The sequence below is a fragment of the Aphanomyces invadans genome (genome assembly GCF_000520115.1).
Source record: "Aphanomyces invadans strain NJM9701 unplaced genomic scaffold supercont1.21, whole genome shotgun sequence".
In the NCBI taxonomy this organism is placed as follows: domain Eukaryota; phylum Oomycota; class Saprolegniomycetes; order Saprolegniales; family Verrucalvaceae; genus Aphanomyces; species Aphanomyces invadans.
In genome coordinates, this window is record NW_008580166.1 from 1,089,523 (window position 1) to 1,110,003 (window position 20,481).

At 53.7% G+C, this 20,481-nt stretch overlaps 9 protein-coding genes across 9 annotated transcripts; 6 read left to right on the plus strand and 3 right to left on the minus strand.

Annotated features, from left to right (window-relative positions):
- Positions 1-570: 570 nt before the first annotated feature.
- On the plus strand, positions 571-2,382 carry H310_09531 (hypothetical protein; the record flags this gene model as incomplete). Its single annotated transcript, XM_008875627.1, has 2 exons — positions 571-1,920; positions 1,954-2,382. The coding sequence occupies 2 exons, from the start codon at positions 571-573 to the stop codon at positions 2,380-2,382; spliced, it is 1,779 nt and encodes a 592-aa protein (XP_008873849.1).
- Positions 2,383-3,545: 1,163 nt separating this feature from the next.
- H310_09532 (hypothetical protein) lies at positions 3,546-4,982 on the minus strand. Its single transcript, XM_008875628.1, has one exon. It carries the CDS (start codon positions 4,891-4,893, stop codon positions 3,667-3,669), a length of 1,227 nt encoding a protein of 408 aa, XP_008873850.1. The 5' UTR covers positions 4,894-4,982; the 3' UTR covers positions 3,546-3,666.
- On the minus strand, positions 4,983-6,459 carry H310_09533 (TKL protein kinase). The gene has a single exon (XM_008875629.1). It carries the CDS (start codon positions 6,427-6,429, stop codon positions 5,245-5,247), a length of 1,185 nt encoding a protein of 394 aa, XP_008873851.1. The 5' UTR covers positions 6,430-6,459; the 3' UTR covers positions 4,983-5,244.
- A 645-nt stretch (positions 6,460-7,104) lies between these two features.
- On the plus strand, positions 7,105-9,063 carry H310_09534 (hypothetical protein). The gene is made up of 5 exons (XM_008875630.1): positions 7,105-7,254; positions 7,317-7,860; positions 7,919-8,068; positions 8,229-8,526; positions 8,579-9,063. The coding sequence occupies exons 1-5, from the start codon at positions 7,160-7,162 to the stop codon at positions 9,007-9,009; spliced, it is 1,518 nt and encodes a 505-aa protein (XP_008873852.1). The 5' UTR covers positions 7,105-7,159; the 3' UTR covers positions 9,010-9,063.
- A 1,025-nt stretch (positions 9,064-10,088) lies between these two features.
- H310_09535 (TKL protein kinase) lies at positions 10,089-11,281 on the plus strand. Its single transcript, XM_008875631.1, has one exon. It carries the CDS (start codon positions 10,125-10,127, stop codon positions 11,175-11,177), a length of 1,053 nt encoding a protein of 350 aa, XP_008873853.1. The 5' UTR covers positions 10,089-10,124; the 3' UTR covers positions 11,178-11,281.
- An 803-nt stretch (positions 11,282-12,084) lies between these two features.
- Positions 12,085-13,309, plus strand: H310_09536 (TKL protein kinase). The gene has a single exon (XM_008875632.1). It carries the CDS (start codon positions 12,184-12,186, stop codon positions 13,246-13,248), a length of 1,065 nt encoding a protein of 354 aa, XP_008873854.1. The 5' UTR covers positions 12,085-12,183; the 3' UTR covers positions 13,249-13,309.
- Positions 13,310-13,848: 539 nt separating this feature from the next.
- H310_09537 (hypothetical protein) lies at positions 13,849-15,014 on the plus strand. Its single transcript, XM_008875633.1, has one exon. The coding sequence runs from the start codon at positions 13,904-13,906 to the stop codon at positions 14,858-14,860; it is 957 nt and encodes a 318-aa protein (XP_008873855.1). The 5' UTR covers positions 13,849-13,903; the 3' UTR covers positions 14,861-15,014.
- Positions 15,015-15,110: 96 nt separating this feature from the next.
- On the minus strand, positions 15,111-15,922 carry H310_09538 (hypothetical protein; the record flags this gene model as incomplete). Its single annotated transcript, XM_008875634.1, has 1 exon — positions 15,111-15,922. Exon 1 carries the CDS (start codon positions 15,855-15,857, stop codon positions 15,111-15,113), a length of 747 nt encoding a protein of 248 aa, XP_008873856.1. The 5' UTR covers positions 15,858-15,922.
- A 3,114-nt stretch (positions 15,923-19,036) lies between these two features.
- On the plus strand, positions 19,037-20,270 carry H310_09539 (hypothetical protein; the record flags this gene model as incomplete). The annotated part of the gene is made up of 4 exons (XM_008875635.1): positions 19,037-19,378; positions 19,423-19,755; positions 19,804-19,982; positions 20,030-20,270. 4 exons carry the CDS (start codon positions 19,037-19,039, stop codon positions 20,268-20,270), a joined length of 1,095 nt encoding a protein of 364 aa, XP_008873857.1.
- Positions 20,271-20,481: the final 211 nt, after the last annotated feature.

Here is a 20,481-nt window from a genome sequence, read left to right on the forward strand (position 1 = left end):
TAAAACCATAGTATCGGTCAAAAATATTTTCCTTTTTGATTGACGGTCATTGGTCGAAATCATCATTGCATCCACATCTATTGGTCAAAACTCAAATGTAGCAAACTTTTTTCCGCTTCAACAAAACGTGAAATGTTGCAATCATTTGCGAACAGAGTAGTACTGTACAAGTAAAACGAATTGGATTGTTCTGAAAACAGCCAATCAAAGTGCTTACCTTGCGCTTTCGATCGCACCAATCAGATCGAATATACAGCCAATATTGGAAAAATCCCTCCAATCGAAAAGTCAATAAAACATACATTACGGACCAGAGTGGTACGACTTACGGTAAAGATGCCAATTTGCGTATTCTGTACAATTATTTCGGGCACTGAAGTCCGGAGTATAAATGTAGCTTGTAATCACACACATTCTGAATGAACTGAATGCTGGTCCCAAACTGACACAACAATCGGGTCGACAGCATAATCAATGAATCAATGATACAATCACGGTCAGGGCGAAACTTGAGATGCTAGGAATGCCGCGACAGTTCACGGTGCCTGACGCTGCATTTCTAGATTGACCATGACGAAAGCTAGCGCTACCTTAAACACAACTTTTCCACTTCACTTGGAGTGGACCAACGTGTGCGTGACGGTCAAAGTTAAGAACCAAGTGACAAAGCAAGTCGAGGACAAGGTCATCCTTCAAGACAACCACGGAAGCGCGAGCCCTGGTCAGCTCGTCGTACTCATGGGGCCGTCCGGCGCCGGCAAGAGCTCCATGCTCGACGTGATCGCTGGTCGCAACAAAAACTTCACCGGCACCGTCACCGTCAACGGCCACAAGTGGACCAAGGCTATGAACCGATACGCGTCGTACGTGATGCAAGACGACGTGTTTTACGCGACGCTGACGGTCAAGGAGCACCTGATGTTCCAGGCGGAGCTCCGCATGGGCAAGGCGTTCAACGCGGCCGAGCGCGAGGCCCGCGTGGACTACGTGATCGACGAGCTGGGTCTGACCAAGTGCCGCGACTCGCAGATCGGCGGCGTCACGGACGTCCGCGGATTGTCTGGCGGCGAGCGCAAGCGGCTGAGCTTCGCGACCGAGATCCTGACCAACCCGTCGCTCTTGTTTGTGGACGAGCCGACGAGCGGACTGGACAGCTTCATGGCCGAGAGCGTCGTGCTGCAGCTGCAGAAACTTGCGCGCGAGGGCCGCACAGTCGTGGCGACGATCCACCAGCCGTCGTCCGAGCTCTTTACGTTGTTTGACCAGTTGTACTTGCTCAGCGGTGGCCAGACGATCTACAACGGGAAAGCGTCCGAGGCGGTCGCGTACTTTGCGTCGCAGGGGCTGCCGTGCCCGACGTACATGAACCCGACCGACTACTTCATGCGCCAAATCATCGTGCTGGACCCCCAGTCGGAGGCCGCCACGCGTGTCGAACGCTTGGCTCAAGCATGGAAGACCCGTCCAGAAGGTGACAAGGAAAGGGCGGCACCGTTGCATGCTTGGACGATTAGCCCACGTCAATCTCCTGACGGCGTCCGTTTGGCGTGGTGGAGTCAACTTCGCGTGCTGTGCGGGCGAAACTTTCGTCGCATTGTTCGCGACAAACTGGAGTTCCAAGCGCGTGTGGTCCAAACTGTCTGTTGCAGCGTGTTGGTCGGGCTAATCTACTTGCAGATGGCAGTGGATCAAGCCGGGATCCAGGGATATTCTGGCGCGCTCTTCTTGGTCACGATCATGTTTTTTTTCAACCACACCAAGCCCGAGTTTGCTACCGTGCCGCTGGAGCTCCCCATGCTCGATCGGGAATACCGCGGCGGATTGTACAACTTGTGGGTGTGGTATGTCGCCAAAAACGCCAGCGAAGCGGGGTTTCAAGTGCTCTTCCCAACGTTGGGGATGGGCATCATGTATGTCATGGTGGGTTTCCAAACCGACTGGCAACTCTTTTAGTCGCTGCTCGTGTACATCGTCCTCCTCACCAGTGCAGCCGTCGGTCTCGGCTACATGACGAGCTGCATGACGCGCCACCCTCATGTCGCCAACATCGTGGGCATCACGATTATGCTACCCATGATGATCTTTGGCGGATTCTTCCTCAACGCCAGCACGTCCCCCGTGTACCTCATTTGGTTGGAGTACTTGTCGCCACTAAAGTACTGTTTCCGGGGCATGAGTCGCGCGTTCTGGACGTCGGTGGACGTGATTCCATGTGCCCAAGGCCAAGTGTGTGTGGCTACCACGGGGGCGGACGTTCTGGCGTCGTTGTCGCTGGACGAGTATTCCATGGCAATTGATGTTGCGGCCTTGATCGGGGTCAACGTGTTTTTTCGCAGTGTTGGCGCCTTGTGGCTGTGGCACAACTTGCGTGGCTCTGCCTAGCTAGCTATGGATCGCCCCGGTCGACGTGTAAACAACACAATTCCATCACTCGTTCGGCATGCCATGAACGGCGTCGACGTCACCCTGTCAGGCAGGCGCACACTACAGCAGCTAAACCGCCGCCTCCACATTCATTTGGAGCGGGCATATCTCTGTCTGGTTGTGAAATACAGCCTAGAGCAGCGGGGAATGCCCAACTTACATGCCTCTCAGGCATCGGTTGCACTTGCCGAGATGTGTGGCGGCGCCGGCATGGAGGAGTAATTTGACCTAGCTGGCCGAAATCGCCAGCAACATGGCGATGCGTCCACCCACTGGGAGTTCAAGAAGCGGACGAAACGTCGAATGGTCGTCCGCCGCCCGGCGTGTCGAATGCAGCGAGCGCCACACGGAGCGCTGACACGTCGTTCTTGGCCGTCGAAGCGATGTGAAATACGTCCGTCGTCACGAAGGAGGCATTCTAGAATCGGTCCCAATTGAAGCATCACGCCAGAAACAAAGGGACGTTGGGGTCCCTCGGGTTTCAAGACCCACACGCCGGTGCATGTCGTGGGGTTGACCAGTTGCAGCCCTTGCGAGTCGTTCACGGCAACGGAGCCCATCGTGACGACACTTGCCATGAACTAGCAACTATCGTGTGCCTGACAGGACAATGGATCTCGCGCGACAGCAGAGCACACGCTGCTCGTTGGAAGTTTTCACATCCGACAGTCGCCAAAGTGGTGGTTTGTGACGCGCTCGCCTACGCGACTCGTTCCTGCGGTCAAAGTCGAGTGTACTTGGCTGCGCGTCCGTTTGTGACGAACCTGGATCGTCTCCATGACTGCATCCGGTGAGTGAAATGCGAGTTTTGGCACGCTGTAACCAGTGCCAGATGGGCCCCCTCATGCGAACGGTCGAGATGGTGTGCACGATCGTACTACTTCTTTGACAACGCGGTACCGTCTCGGCACGCGATGGGCCGTGAACCAGCGAATCTCTGGACGTAATGCAAGGAAGGGGCTGCCAAGACAAGCGAATGGCCCATCAGACTGCGCCAAACATCGTCTTGACTGGACAACAAGCTTCACACTCGCGTACTTCCAAGAATTGCCAGTTCCGAGGATGTTGTTTCCGTGCTTGCTGTGGACATCTCAAAACTGTTCAGGACGACGCGTCTGTTTCGCAGTTGCCACTCAGCCCCACGTCAAACACATCATGGCAGCAGCCCACTTGCATTCAACAACGCATCGAGCATTCCGATCGCGATGAAGTACATAAACCCACGCGCCGCCGATGCTGTCTCTATGGCTGCTCTGGTCCTGTGGAGTCGTCGCTAGCTTCGTCTTCTTCGGGCATCGCCGTTGCATTGAGTGGCTGTTGCCACTCGTCCGTGACGACTTCGCCGCGGACGATCTCGACTTGGGGCCCTTGGTCGTTTGCCACGACGTTGTAGTGCACCATGACGTCGCACAGCGTGACTCGGTACGTGTCGAACTTGGGGTCGGCGCGTTCGCGGGTGCTCCGCATGTCTAGGCTCAGGTTTTCCTTGACAAACGCAGCAAAGCGATCGAACGTCGGGTACAACAAGATGCCACTCTTCTTGCCGCGTTTCGACTTGCAGATCGCGTACGCCTTTTCCAGCGATGCCTGGGCTTCCGACGACGCGAACACGACTTGGGATATCTTAAGCGGCTCGTCCGCTTCGGCATGTTCCTTTCCGACCCACGACGGGGCAAAGTGTCCGGCTGTATCGGGAGCGTCGCTGAATGCGACGTACGGCTTGATGTCGACGACGGGTGTCGCATGGACAAGGTCTAGACCTTGGAAGAGCACGTACCCCTCGGCAACATTGACTTCAACAACTTTGGCAAGAGATAAACCGAGAGCTGCTGGTCGATGCGGCGATCGGGTGGCCAGTACGCCGACGCTCTGCCCGTTGAGCCGTGGTGGTTTGATCGTGCCTTTGATCTTGCTCTTGTGCACGTTTGTGTTTTGGTGGAAGTGGAATAACACCCACACATGGGAGAACTCGGCGAGGGAGACGAGGGTCGTGGTCGGGATGTGTTTGTAAAGGACGAGCTTGGCCAGCGACGACTCGACCAACGACGGCTGGCGCGGCGTGCCATTCCGCGTCGAGTACGGCGACGAAACGACCCCGATCGTGGGAAATGTCACGAGGGGAACGGCTTTCGTGTCCTTGGATGGCATCGCCGCCTCCAGCAACTTGATACGATCTTGGGCTGCGCCGAGAGCAATCTGTAGCCGCACACGGCCCTCCCGTTCAATCTTGGCCAATGCTTTGAGTTCGTCCTTTGCAGCCTTCGCAGCAGACGCACGAAGATTGTACCACACCAAGGCCGCCGAGCACACGGCCGCCGCCGCCGCCGCCACCACCACCGTCGTGTGCATCCCGCGTATCCGGAGACTTGCCCAATGGCATGCACCATCCGGATAATTCGCCATGAGCCAATCAAATTCGCCAGAGCTGGTGTACGATCGAACCGAACGACGGTGGAGCAAGCACTTCATGCCGACGGCCGCGCGTCGTGCGCAACCACGTGCCGTGGAGGATGGATGGCTCCGTTGGGGCAGGCACGCCAAGGTAGGGAGGTTGTGGATGGGTCAACGAAAGGACCTTCGTTGCGCTGGAGGTTTGAACTGGAGGTTGCATGCAGCACCTGGTGCGACAGTGCAAGCATGCCAAACGTCAACAAGAGAGGAAGGAAATGGCGAATGGACAAGATGCAAGTTAAAAAGCGTGAATCAAGACCCGCCTCACGATCGTCGGAGCAGAGTTCGGTGCTTCGTTGGAAGGTTCGAGAGGTGTTTGGACACCACGGCGTGATGTCGGCGGCTTTGGGGCTTTATTCGTGGCTGCGATCATGGTGGACTGTCGAGAGCTGCACCGATAGAGTTGCCACTGACGTTTTCAGCAGGCGCCACAGCGCGGTCGTGCAGTTGTGTTTTGGCTTCCTTGAGCATCTGCAGAACCTTGGCACTGGTGGGGCGGATGTGAGGGTCTTGTTGCAAACAGTGCCGAACAATTTGAGCGATCACGGTAGGGCAGTCTGTAGAAAGCTTTGGTCGAATGGACCCTGTCACCAATGCATTCGTAAAATCCGTGGCATGTAGGGTCGACTTGACTTCAGCGAAGGGCAGGGCGCGTGTATCCAGCTCCGTGAGAACGATACCAAACGAGTACACGTCGACCTTTTCCGTGTAATCCTCGCCATCGACGAGGAGCTCTGGCGCGCTCCACTCGATGTCGCCGATCTTGGCTGTCATTTCGTCCTCGAAAATGCGGACGCGGGACAAGCCAAAACCACTCAGCTTCGCCATAAAGGTGTGGCTTAGCAAAATTTTGCCCGCCTTGATGTTTCGATGAATCAACGGCGGCTTTTGGCCATGCATATACGCTAACGCCTCACAGATCTCAATGGCAAACTTGATCTTGTCGTAGCGCCAGGACAACGCTGCAGAAGTTTTGGGCGAGTCTAGCAGAATACGCAGCGTGCCGTGTTCCATAAACTCAGATACACACACGAGTCCATTTTGTGGGGACAAGTTGAAGCCGAGAAAGGTTACGATGTTTGGGTGCTGGATGCGAACCATCGATGTGACTTCCGAGACGAGCGCTTTACGGGACTTTGCGATTTCGTCGGGTTCCTTCGTCATGTCGACGGATTTCATAAGCACGGATTGGCCTTTCCATGTTGCCATGTCTGTCTTCATGTATGTGCACGAAAGCGGGCGAACAATCATGATGTCGTCGTGATCGATCCAGTACCTGTCTTTGTAGGGCTGCAGCTGCCGGTACTCTGACCAGTCAGCGTCGTCATCGTGGGTGGCAGGTCCAAGATTGTGTGGAAGAAAGCTCTGGTTTGACCGTGCCTTGTTCAAGATCATGGTGGGGCTGAAAGAATGCAATTGTCGGAATGATCGCAATGTCTGGTTCATTCTCCGAGGTGGGGAGAACGCTCCGTGAGAGTGCGCATCATACGACCGTGTTGTTATCGTGGAATGCGTGCTCCCTGAGGCCACGTTCTTGGACGTGGTGCAGCCCATGAGCAATGGAGGTGGTGGGGCGTAAATTGCGAACTGGGGCTGAATATCCATTCTTGTTGAATTTTCGCGCGAAAGCAAATTCAGTTGCGTTTTAAATCCCACCAAGTGCGTTATAAGCTTAAATGAGTTAAACATCGACTATTGCACTGTTACTCCGAGTAAAACATTCGCCAAGATGGGCTCGATGGTTGCGTTGAACTACGTTTAACGTACTTGTTCAAGACCCTCTATAAACCGATAAGTCCAGATTTCGCATGCCAAATGACCTACAGCGTGTTATTTACTCCAATTTGTCTCACGCACTGATTCTCAGCACGCGTATAACCCTGCTCTGTCACGAGATGGGGCAGTCAACTCCGAGCAAGGGAGAATGGAGATTGCTTCGCCGTCGAACATGCCTCCCTGAAACGACATCCCCGACCGTTAGGTTGTCGTCTTGAACACGTCAGAACGAGTTGCTGCGACAACAGCAACGGATGTGTGACTTGTTCTACTAGATATGGGACATCGATTACTAACTACACGCAGCATTTTATTCACAACAATACAGAAGTGCAGGTATGTCTGTTGAATACTACTTTATTTTCGGGGATGTTGGTTGTAGTACCACGAGTCTACTAGATGGTTACTAGAAGCACCTTGCAAGCTCCGAAATCGAACTTCAGAGGGATTTCCACAGGTTTGTCGCTGCATCTCGGCCGCAAAAACATCTTTGCACGACGGACGAACGATGGGAGTCATCGATGTGCATGGCCAGAGCGATTTTAATGCCAAGTTGCGCGGCGCCGGTGGAAAGCTCGTGGTGGTGGACTTCACGGCCACTTGGTACTGTTTATACTGAATTGTTGCATGCATCTTGGACCATGGGTGACGATCTTTCGTTCTAGGTGCGGGCCATGCCAATACATCAAACCGACGTTCCATCAATGGGCGAACGAGTACGACGACGTCGTATTCCTCGAAGTGAATGAAGCCCACAACGAGGACGTGATCCACTCAGTTGGGATCCGTGGATTTCCCACGTTTCACTTGTATATCAACTCGCAAAAGGTGGACGAACTAGTCGGGGCTGATGTGAACTCCCTCAAACGCAAAATCGACACGTGGCGGGCATCTGCGGGATACAACCCGTTTGCGTCAGAAGGAGTTGCGCTAGGCAATGGCGGGGCCACATGGGAAGATCCCCGCGAAGCCCGGTTGCGCAAGTTCAACCAGGATGCGTCCGCGGCCCTTCGAACACTCTCTCCACCTGCACCAGTCGCTGCACCTTCCTTGACCGAAGAAGAGGAACAGAAGGAAGACGAAGAACTCGCCAAGGCACTTTTGCTCTCCCAGCAGGAATTACAACACGCCCAAGCAGATCAAGCGGCTCATGTGTCTGGCGAGCCCAACCTTGAAATTCCACCGGTCAATGAGGAGTTCCTGGGCCAGGTGCATTTACACTCACGTATGAGCGCAGCGATTCTCACGCGTGTTTACGCTGACGTAGCTGACGGAGATGGGGTTCCCAGAAGTGCGCGCACGCAAATCTCTCTTGGCCACGAACGATCAGAATTCGTTGGAGGCTGCGATATCGTGGATCGAAGAGCACGAAGGAGACGCCGACATTGATGCCCCCATTCAGTTCATCGACCTAGCTGTACGTGGTATATTTGCTGATGCTGCTATTTCGTTTTCGGGGGACGGGGCATGGACAGCATTTTGCCGGCGAGTTTCGCCTCATGTGTGGCGGTGTGCTTTCATGAGATGATTTAGTCTAGTGAAAACGATCTTCGCTGACAATATGGTTTCCGTCGTAGAAGCAACGGAAGGTGCTCACGACGGAGGAGAAGGAAGCCAAAGTCGCCGAACTGAAGCGCCGCATCGAGGAAAAGAAGGTCATGCGCGCCGCTCAATCCAAGAAGGACGAAATCGCCCGCGAAATTGCACGACGGAACATGGGCAAGGAGATGGCGTCGGCCAAGGAAGAGTACGATGCGATCCAGACGCGACTGATGCGTGAGAAGCAAGCTCGTGAGAAACTCGAAGCAAAAAGGGAGCGAGAACGCTTACTCAAGCAGATCGAACTCGACAAGGCCGAGCGACGAGCGCACAACGGTACCGTCATCACGTCGACACGTGGTCGTTGACCTCGCCGCGGCTCGCATAGGCAAGTTGACAGCGGCGACTTCGCTGGACGCCCCCGAGCCCGTCACTGCAGCTGCTGCTGCCCCCGCGCACTCGCCTGCGAAGCCAGTAGCGGCCCCAGAAGTCGACTTGGAAACGAATGTCAACCGTTTGTCGCAATACCGCGTCGGCAACGACGGGCTCACGGCCCTCAAGACTCTCCTCGTGTACGTGACCAAGCTGCTCGAGAACCCCACGGAACTGGACAAGTACGGACGAATCAATTCAACCAACGCGGCGTTTAAGAAGCGCGTGGGGTCGCTGATCGGCGGCACCATGTTCCTCCGAGGCATCGGGTTTGAAAAAGAAGTGGACGGAGATTACCTTGTGCTGCGAGAGTTCAACGGGACCCGTCTGCGCGACGCCCAGCGCCTCCTTGAGCGCGCCATTGATGCGTATCACCAAAACGTGTGACCGAGTATATTTCTGTGTACGACTGAAGGATAAGAAATTTTGTGTCGCTCTCGATCCAGCGCCGAGTTATTAGGCTCACAAGGCCGCCGCATCTCGCACTTCCGCTGGGCGTATCGGTCGTGAATGCACAGAGACCACCCGAAATGATCGTCGAGCTGTCGACAACGTCCCTGCAATCCACGAAGTAGTAGACTACTTGAGAACGAGTGTGGCAGTGGCAAGCGGCCGATTTCGTGGCCGCCGCGAGTTTCCAAGCATGGTAGATGCGACCTCAAGCATGTCCGCTGGGCAGTGCACGGCCACCGCATATCCAACGTGATCCTGGGGCAGTGGGGGTTGATGTGAGAGTTGGTTATTCTTGTAGTGCGCGACACCTCGGTGATGACGGATTAGGAAATTTCTTCAGCCAATCAAAACGATTGTCTATTTCCACGAATCTGCGTGGACGAACATCATCCGGATAATGTGTCTACTTCAAGTGGTCAATTTCTGTCAGTCGCAACGTTTTTATCTGGGTAAGTCGGGTCGTGCAGGTGAAGCCAACGCCGCAATACGCCGTCTTGTCCATGCCATGGCTAAGAATTCCGTTGCTTGAAGATTGGACGTACCTTGTGCACTTGGAAATTGCCTTGAGATGTGTGTATTGCGAGAGTGTCGTATATGTCACCTTTTCTCGCGAATGCGTGTTCAAGATCCCAGCTCCCGTTCACCCAAGGCCGCGGTCAACGACTCCCGGAGCTAGATCCCGTCCATGCTGGTTGTTCTGTCTGAATGTACGCGCCGATGTTTAGAAGCTGCTTCACCCACATCAAGTTAGCGGCTGCACACCTCTTTACCGACGACAAGCAACAATCATGATAACATTTTGTGTATTTAATTTCAGCGCTGTGCAACGACCCAATAGAAGCGACTATTGTATTTTTTTATGTTGAAAGCTTGACGCCCGATCTCTGGGTTGTCCAACCAGATCACGGCATCGTGAAATGGACGTCTCTTATTGGATGTATTCAAATGTCTTTCAGCCAATGATCATCTGGTGACGTTGCTCACAAACTTTGAAAGCCAGTCGGAGCAACCTGTAGAAGCGTCATTTTCCCGTCTCCGTCCTTGCGAGTATGGGGTGCAACCAGTCGTCGGAAGCGCACCAGCCTGTACGACGCGAGCCCGAGCGGCCGAATCCTGCGCCAATCCCTCCGCTCGCACGTGTCGATACCAAGCCCGTATTCCAGACGAATGTCCTACCGCCCAACACGACCACAGCCGAGGTTGACTGGAGTCAGTATGCTGAGCTTGAGCAATTCAAGGCCCAGTATTGGGTTGATATCGAAGATCTCACGATTGTGCGTCCTGTCAAGTCGAGCTACATGAAGACTGAAATGGGCAACTTGCATGGAGAGTCTGTCTTGCTCAAGTCGATTGACACGGCTGCGCCAGCCGACACGATCGTCAAATCGCGCAAAGCTTTGGTTGCTGAAATCTCGTCGATGGCGCGAACGCACCATCCCAACATCGTTGGGTTCAAGGGATTCTCCATCAGCCCTGAAATGGGCTTGGTGTGCATTTCAGAGTACATGGAGAGCAAAACTCTTCGTGGGTTGCTGGACAACCCGAAGCAATTTGCCAAGCTCACGTGGGCGAACGAAAAGATCAACTTCGCCATCGACATTTGCTCGGCGCTTGTGTACATGCATCAGCTTAAGCCAACGTTGATCCATCGCAACGTGAAGGCATCCAAAGTTCTCTTGAATCGATCTCGCACGAAAGCCAAACTCAGCGGGTTCGGCGCGAGCCGCGACCGGTCGTTCGAACAGGAAATGACCAACAAAATCGGCGAAATCGAATGGAGTGCGCCGGAACTTATCATGGACGATGAAGACTACACGGAAAAGATTGACGTGTACTCGTTTGGGGTGCTTCTCACCGAGCTCGACACGGGGGCGCTCCCGTATGCCGACATCAAGGATACGATGCACGCGACTGCGCTCACCAACAAACTTGTGTCTGGCGCGCTGCGGCCGAAACTGAGCCCTGAATGTCCCGCCGAGATCGCCAAGGTCGTCAAGCACTGCCTGCAACAGGACCCGCACATTCGTCCGTCCAGCGCCAAGGTGCTCGAGATGCTTAAGGCGGCCAAGGCGTCGCTGACCAGCCCGGAGCAGCACCCTTGATGTGCTGCCTCCACATTTATTAGTACTACTACTTCAACTACTACCTTCTCCTAGTAGTAGTACGTCGACCGATCTCGATGAATGAAAAAGCCCATCGCTACCAAGTCTTCCTTGCGATTTGGCGCACTGCCGCGATGGAGCGGCTGCAAATTGGAAGTATGCAGGTGGACCCGCGGTGATTCGTTGCGGGGGCAGCGCCGAGACTCCGCCAGTTCAACATTTGGGAGGAGTTACATACCTCTTCACGAAGCCTGGACCAGATGTCACGATGGGCCGGTCAAGCGTCGATGCATTTGTCGTGGCGGTCGTGCACATGCCCATTTGCGCCACCTTTTGATCCTCTGCATGTTCGAGGAAGGGGGGATTCCATGGAGGAGTCGTTGGGCCTTCGTGTCAGGTCGACCCATTCCGTTTCCTCGTACTCAAGTCGGGTCGACATTGCGCTCACAGCCCGCTCGAGCGCATGCGAGAGTTGTCGAGATGCAGTTCACTTGTTCCACCACTACTACCCAGATGCTGTTTGCTGGAAGCGTGCAGATTCGACCCCGACGATGCATGCGTTGTCATTGCACATGTTGACTGTCACGAACGATCGTGGAATCAGTGTGCCTCGTTCGGGACGTGGAAGAGACACCATCACCACACACGCGCCCGGCTACAGAAGGGTTGGCACAGGACTTGCATGTCGACAGCCGTGCTTCCGAGGCCAGAGCGATTCATCGCACAGATGATGCTGGAGACCGTCGTGGCCGATGGAACGATGCGCCATGCATCCAGCGATGTCGGCGGGTCGGAAGCAGCGGCTGTTGGGTCGCAGCTTGGACAAGAGAAATCAGCCAATCACATCGATTTCTGGATTGCACGGACCAATCACAGTCGACCTGACAACTCATACCACCATCGTACCCACGACAAGAATGCCGCCGGGCGCGAGCGACGTGACCTTCACGAAGTGCACCATTCATTTTGCATTTGACGCAGTCGAGAAGAGGACATCACTCCTAACATGGGCTGCTCCTCGTCCACACAGGCATATGCGCCGACCCCGGCCGCGATGCTGACCCAGAAGTCCACCCATACGCTCAACAAGACGCCGCGTGGCGGACGGACCAAGTCCGTTCGTAGATACGACCCAACCCCCACGACGTCGTCGGCGTCTGGCGTCATCCAGCACGCATCTGCATACCCCGACTTGGCGCCGTACTTTGGCGAATACTTTGTCGACTGCGACGACCTTCTCATCGTGCGCCAGATTCCGGCGACGTACATGAAGACAGCGATGGGCAACCTCCATGGCGCGTCTGTCTTGATCAAGTCGATCGATTCGGATGCGTCCACGGAGGACAAGAATAAGTCCCGGAAGGCCCTCGTGTCCGAGATTTCATCGCTCGCTCGGATCGCGCATCCTAACATTGTCGGGTTTGTGGGGTTCTCAATCGAAGCAGACACCAAGGGTCTCGTATGTCTGTCTGAGTTCATGGAAGGCGGGACGCTACGAAACTTGCTCGACAACCCGCGGGCGTTTGCGCGGCTAACGTGGTCCGTCGAGAAGATCGGTATTGCAATCGACATTTGCTCGGCGCTGGTGTACATGCACAGCCTGAAGCCGCGGCTCATCCACCGCAATGTCAAGGCGAGCAAGGTGCTGCTCAATAAGAATCGAACAGTTGCCAAGTTGAGCGGGTTCGGCGGGTCCCGCGACCGCACGTTCGACCAAGAGATGACCAACAACATTGGCGACATTCAGTGGAGTGCGCCGGAACTCATCATGGAGGACGAAGACTACACCGAAAAGGTCGACGTGTACTCGTTCGGGGTGCTGCTCACAGAGCTCGACACGGGCCTCATTCCGTTCGCGGACGTCAAGAGCACGATGGCTGCAACGGCGTTCACCAACAAGATCGTGTCTGGCGCCCTGCGTCCGCAGCTCTCGCCGACGTGCCCGCCCGCGATCGCAAATGTCGTCAAGCACTGCCTCCAGCAGGACCCACACATCCGACCGGCCAGCGAACGGGTCCTTCACATGCTACTGACTGCTAAGGCCGAGTTGGCAAGGTCCGCCGATGAATAGAGGATCGCTTAATGCTATTAGTTATTATGCTGTACATATACACCAGTGTGCTTGATTTGTCGGCAATCGACCAAGGCATTTGTACCGCGGTGCATTCTCATGGGCTGCTTCAAGGTAGCCACATGTGAATGGTATCCCCGATGAGCCACGGTGGTTATGCGCTTGTTGCACACTCATGGCACGAACAACGCGAGAGGGACTACCTAGCCACTGCCGCGCGTTGTCTCGATCGCTCAGAAGTCACACCTACCGATATGACTGCAAGGTGCATGCAGAGCGCAACGATGGACAAGAGGGCAATGAATACGATGGGCGAGTTCGGAAGCATCCTGACATCCAAATCGTCTCGCACACATGTCATTCTACATCACAACAGCCAACCTCCATATGGGACATAGATCGTTTTCTGCCTCTACGCAATGAAGCTTGACCTAGAATGCGCATTGTGGCGGGGGTATGGCCCTTTGTCCTGCCAACATGACGGGCATCGGATGCATGACGTGGGCCGCTTGTCTCTCGATCATTCCTAACAATTTTTTTAAAACTCTTATATAATCAATATCCACCCTTTCTGTTCATCGTCTCTTTTTTAAAAATCCTCCGAATTCCAAATCCGACGTGCGTCCCCTCGTTGAGGCGGCATTTACGAAGTTCGATGACACCTGCCACCCGCCGAGCCATTTCTGCCGCCGTGACAGGCTTTGTCGCGGATGCCGCGTCCATGCCACTGCACTGGATCTACGACCCGAACGAGCTCGCGTCTCTCGTCGCCGGCGGCAAGGACCCAGCGTTCTTTTCGCCGCCCGCGTCGAAGTTCTACGACTACCCGTTGGGTAACTTGTCTCCGTATGGCGATGAAATCGTGTCGCTGGCGCAGTACCTGGCGTCCCACTGCACGTTTGTCGCTACCGAGTATACCTCTGCATCGTACGACGCGATGAAGGCATACACGGGCCGCCTCAACGGCGTCATGCGCGACTTCATTGGGAACGTAGAAGCTGGCAAAGTATACCCCAACGTGGCAAGCGACCACCCCGACACGCAAGGTCTGAACAAAGTGCCACTGCTCGTGGCTCGATTCGCCGGCGACCCCAACTTGCTTTCGATTGTGCGCGACGCCGTCCAGGTGCATCAACACCCCGCCATTGCCATTGAAACGGCGGTCGCCGGCGCGGCCATCTTGGAACAGATTGTCCTGCACGGAACGACGGTTCGAAGCGCCATCGAAAGCGCCGCGACCAATTCCGCAATTGATGCATCGATCCGTGACATTGTAACAAGCGTGCTGGCTGACGTCGCCATGTCGCAAGATGTTTCGGCCGCCATCAACAAATACGGCAAGTCGTGCCCGTTGCCAGGCGCCTTCTACGGGATCCTGTTTGTACTGCTGGCGAACGATGGCGCCGTCGACAAGTCTATTCAATCCAATATCTTGGCAGGCGGTGATAACGCCGGTCGGTCCATCTTCATCGGAGCTGTCACGGCGGCGGCAGCTCCTGGCGGGACCATTCCTCAACCATGGACGGCGGCCACAACCAGATACACCGAGCTCCACTCGCTCGTCACGTCAATCGTGTCCAAGAACACGGCGTTGTCTGCTAGTACGACCTGAGCAGTCTTCATCTCCAAGAAGTTCCTATTGCCAATGTCTTACTTCACTCGTGACCTTCATGGATTTGCAACGCCATTGTCTGGAATCGAAGGCGGCATGAACACTGACGGATCGAAAGAAATGCGCCAGCTTCGACACACGAAGGATAGAGCTGCACGCATCGTTGAATTGCTGGTGTTGAAATGGACTTGCTCGAGCAACTCATTCGATCCCATCGAAACAACGTATCGGGCCCTTCCAACACTTGCTTTCATCTGGCTGCATGGGCTTTGGCATTGTGATGCATGCCACGCACCGTCACTGTCGTGGTACAGGCATGGCTCGCCCCGCCGCACAACCACGCATGGCCATGTCGAGATGCTCCATCATCTCTCAAAATCATGTCAGGTGGACTCGTTTTGCCATCTCCTTCGCTGTGGTGTCGTTCGAAGGACAGCTCGATCGCTGTCGTGCCGTGAATGTACACGTATTGGAACGAGCGGGCACGACTTGTCGTTCCATGACTCGATTTCAAATTACATAGTCCACAGCCTTCTTGTACTTCTCTGGCTCCGCTTTCAAACGCGGTGCGAAGGATGACTTGCGTGGGATACCGCTCGAGAAGCTCCTCGGCACTCAGGGGTTCTTTGCTCACGTGGTGAACGGCTAACACGCCGTCGAGATGGTCTAGTTCGTGCTGGAAAAGCTCGGATTCTGCCTCGGGCAACTCGTGCACCTCGACGACATCGCCTTGACTGTCCAGGTAACGGAGGGATATAACATGTCGCGATACCCGCACGAGCAAGTCTGGAAAGCATCTGCAGTCCTCCCACATGGTAAACTGGTCGGGACTGCGCCATGTCATTTCAGGATTGAAATACACTTGCGGCGTTGTGTGCTTGCTTTCCACGTGGATTGCGACGAATCGCTTCTGGGTCCCAATCTGTGGTGCGGCAATACTTCGACCAAACCCATTCTTGGCTCGGAACGTGGTTAACGCCGTCTGGAGACGCGCCATCTCCTCTTGAAGCGAACCAGATGCAAGCTCGGACAACGACACCTTCGCACATCGCTCACGGAGAGAAATCCCAGACGAAGCACCGCCATCATTCTAAATGTTTTAAATGGATGTACAGTAGAAGTCAAATCTCGTCTGCTTACGAAATATCAATCCGGAAAAAAATAGTCCTGTGGACCCTAAAACCTTAGTAAAATGTCCCCCGGTTTGAGCGGGCATCACCACCAATTGCACCAACCAACCAATACAACTAAGGCACAAAACAAAAACAACCCCCGTTGATTCACTCATTACCCTTTTTCAACCCCCGTGCACACACCAACTAGCCGCCATGGAGACTTCTTACAGCCTCGACGATGTTGAGGATTTCTCCTTGGACGTCATTATGCGGGCTACTGTAGATGGCCTGTCTTGCCTACGGCGGTGCTTGCGAGTGGGCTTATTTACGAGCTCAATGCTCTGTCACAAGTGTGAGAAGGCCATGACTTTGTGCGAGAAGTCCCAACGCTGGCGCTGCCGTCGCGTATCAGGCGGTTCAGTTGAGAGCAGGGTCAAATGGGGAACATCCTTTTCAAAATCAAACCTGCCGATTCCAACCCTCGTCCGCATCATGTGACACTGGGCATCGCGACGCCCTGTCTCAGATGTCATCGAAGGCTTCAAAGTATCCTCCAGAACTGCCAGCGACTGGTACAGTTTTTGTCGCGACGTGTGCTCGTCCGAGATGCTCAAGTGCTAATTGAAGGTACCACTAAGATTTGATACATGCCTTCACAATCGTCATATATTATGACTTGTTATAGATTGGTGGAGTGCGCTCCGTAGTGGAGGTCGACGAAACGTCGTTCAAGAAGAAGTCCAAGTACAATTGCGGAAAGCGGCATCCGGAATGTTGGCATTTTGGTGGCATCGACAGAACGACGAAGAAGTGGTTTGGCGTACTGACTTATGAAGACCAAACCAAGCGAACGTTGCCTGCTCTCATTCGAAAACTAGTGCGACCCAGTACGTTGATCATGTTGGACAAATTCGGGTCGTTGGTGTCTTCGAATGAAGAGCACACGTTAGCTAACAATCCTGTCTTGGCAAGGATTTGATACTCCCATCAATGGGCATATCACTTAGACAACTTCGTGAACCCTGCCAATTGAGCCCACACGCATTCCGTGGAGGGTGTGTGGTAAGTGCGCGCGAAGCAGTATACCATGGCCATGCGTGGAGTTCCTCGTAACCACCTACCAGGATATTTGGATGAGCTCCTTTGGCGCTCGTGGGATTTTCCAAGTGGCGCTTGAGATAACTTGTATTTAAAGGGACTTATTATTGCAATCAATAGATGCCTCGCCGCCGCCGGCGACATCGACATGTCAAAATAGCCCATTTGTAGCGAAGCTCACGAGGCGACATTTTCTTACGGGAGGATAGTAGAAGATTTACTGTCATATGTACTAGTATTTGATTGCACAATTCAATGAAATTGAACTTCTACAGTGATCCCTCAACGTTTGCTTGCTTTTCCAACTATAGATTATTCGAGGGACTTATGTGCACAAAAAACAAACAAATATCATATTTTACATGCGACTGGTGAATCGCATCAGTTGAGCAAACGAAAAATTGAATAGCCCGAGGTCAGAAGGAAGATCGCAGATTGGACCACAAGAGGTAAGATTCCTGTATGGGCCCAGCAATTGCGAATGGTTGTTGTCGTGACGCAGCCCCAAGCAGCCACCGACCAATTCATGGCCGTCAGAACGTCGACTGCGTACAAGTTCCTCTGGTCGCTGTCGACAACACTGGTATTGCCTTCAATGACTTCAATAACATGATCCAATTGATGTCGTTTGTAGTGGCGCTTGAACGATGCAATAATACCGGCGTCCATCGGCTGCAAGAACGCAGTCGTGTTCGGCGGGAGCATCAAGAGGCGGACGTTGGTACGGATGACGTCCAGTGGGTTGTGAGATGATGCGTTGTCTAGGATGAGGAGGACGAATCTTTCCTAACTTGCCATCCGTGAGTTGAAGTTGCTTTGCCACTCTGAAAACAAGGCCATGGTCATACAGGCCTTGCGATAAGGGTGGTACAGCAACCCCAATTCTCGGCTAGTCAAGCCTCCGAAAAAACGCGGCTTCTTGGCTTTCCCAATGACCATCGGCTGCAATTTTTCGGTCCCGTCAGTGTTCGTGGCAAGACCAACTGAAATCCGGTTCTTGTCTTGCTTTTGGCCCAACCTCGGTCGATCGGCGATTGTGGTACGTTGTTGTAAATTTAAAAAAACACTGGTTTCATCCATATTGTAGATGTCGGAAGGGTTGAAACGTCGGGTGACATCTTGGATCGTGGCGCGGCCGGTTGCGACGGTTGTGGGACTTGCATACGCGGCTTCTCCGTGAAGACGGTACATTTTCAAATTGTCGCGAATTTGAAGTCGGCATAACCACCCATTTGAGCAACTAACGCGTCCACATAGGTTCAGTTTTGTCTCTGGCTTTTGCTTCGCTTGCCCCCCATGCAAACTAATTTCGTAATGTTTGTGGTTGTCAACCTGGGGTCATTGCCGCCTCAAGTTTGAATTTTCAAACGGAGCAGCCATGTCAGAAGGCACTCAAAAATTTGATATCAAATAGAATTTTGTAGGGTATAAATTTATAGCAGGGAGCAAACGTTGAAGGATCACTGTATACAAAAAGTCATGTGAAGATTTAAAATTTGCGAAATTCATCATTTTTCAGACTTAATGCAAGAGAATATAAATGTATTTGAAAGTGTCATTTTCGCGATCAAGATTGTGGTGCGAATTACACAGAGATGTTGTGATTTATATCTCTCCATGCTTGTGTGCAAGAAAAATGTATATTTTTCTCCGAAGTTGTTTTGGTCCCATCTGACGTTGAGTCCAAGGATTGATATTTTTGGTTGAATAGTACCTAGAATATCCTTCAAATTCAATAAAGAACTATCGGGAAATTGCATAGAGTCTGTGCTGAACAATCTAAACTATTCCGGGTAGTATCATATCCTCTTTGTTTCAGTCTTTTCTTGATATGGCATGGACAAGTCGCAAGTACCGATCAACTGAAAATATAAGTAAAGATGATATTACTTGCTGTTATGTACTTAAACCTCAGAGAATTGGTTTGAGTACCCGTTACATTTAATATTTTGCTGGGTAAAGCATGCAACTGCAGGGACGAGACGGCGAGTTGGACCCGGCGAAGCTCGAGCATGTTGACAAGAAGTTGAGAAGGCGGAGGTACAAGCGGGATAGGATGCGTGAGTATTCAAAGGCTCGGCTGGACGAGAAGCAGCGACTTGTGGATCAATGCGCTTCGTTGGAGGGTGAAGTTGTGTCGTTGGTGCACACCGCGCCATTGACGTGGAAACAGATTGCGTCCGCCTTGCGGTATGCTCACGATGCTGAAGTTGCCAAGAGAGATGTGCTGCGATTGCAGGTGAACAAGAACTCGATCCTGTTACGCAACTTGCAGACATGGGTAGCGCTCAACCCCAATCCACAGGTGTGTGTTTGATATCTTGTCGTGCGCCAACAGGAACGACCCAGGTGTCGTTGAGCTCATCCGTATCGACGTGGCGAGACGTCAGCTTGAGCAGCCACCCCACAACACGTCTGTTGGGCCAGCGCTGGATCACACAGCGCATGCTGCATCAAGCGGACGCGATGTTCGTCACCCACAACGTCCCATTGTGCATGCACGGCACCATGGACGACGTTATCTTTGACTTCGACGGCGATGGGCACTACATCACAAGGTTGCGGTCTGTCTTTCACGTGCCCCTTGCGACCAACGCCATGGCGACGTCCGACTCGATCTTCCGTGCGTGCCACCGCCACATCACGGCATACTTGATGCTGCCCCGCGACGCCACCATGATGGTGACGCCATTCGGTGCGAGTACTTGACACTGACGGAAATCGTGGTAGGTGGAGAAGCACGAACATACCAACATGCTCCGCGTCGTCACGAGCTACGGCGAGGCGCTCAACGTGGTCCTGGGCCATTTTCACCCGACCCCAACGCGGTGGGTTGTCGTGGGGCAGCAGATTTCGGTTGACGACTTAGTTGATCAGTCGCAATGGCCTCAAAAGGACCGATCGTTTTGGTACACAGCTTTTCGAGATGATGTCGCTGACGCGTCGTGAGTCGCAGGTACGACATTCAATGGTGCGATGCCCACAGGATGGCGCATTGGCGCATGCTGCAGATCCTGCCGCAGGCCAAGACTGGCGCAGGTGTGGTCTCTTTGGAGGACGAAGGGCACCGATGGGGCGTCGACCTCGATACCCACGACAACGGGCGAGCTGTGTTTATAAAGACGGCCCATGAAGTGATGGCCATGCTCACAAAGAATGCGCTTGACGCCGTGCTCGCAAGTTTCGCGCAATCGTAAGCAAAGCATTGTCGACGGCCATGAAGCGTTTGATGGGCATGCTTTACGTTTCCATGACGCCGCGCACCTGCATGGAGCCCACAAGGTGCGCGACTCGGGTCGTCAATCCAAACGAAATCTCGTCCACCATCGTCAACGCAACTTCGTGCGCAACAGCACATGTGTCGAGCTGCTCCACGGATGCTGGTCGCTAGCCCATCTGCGTGGGACT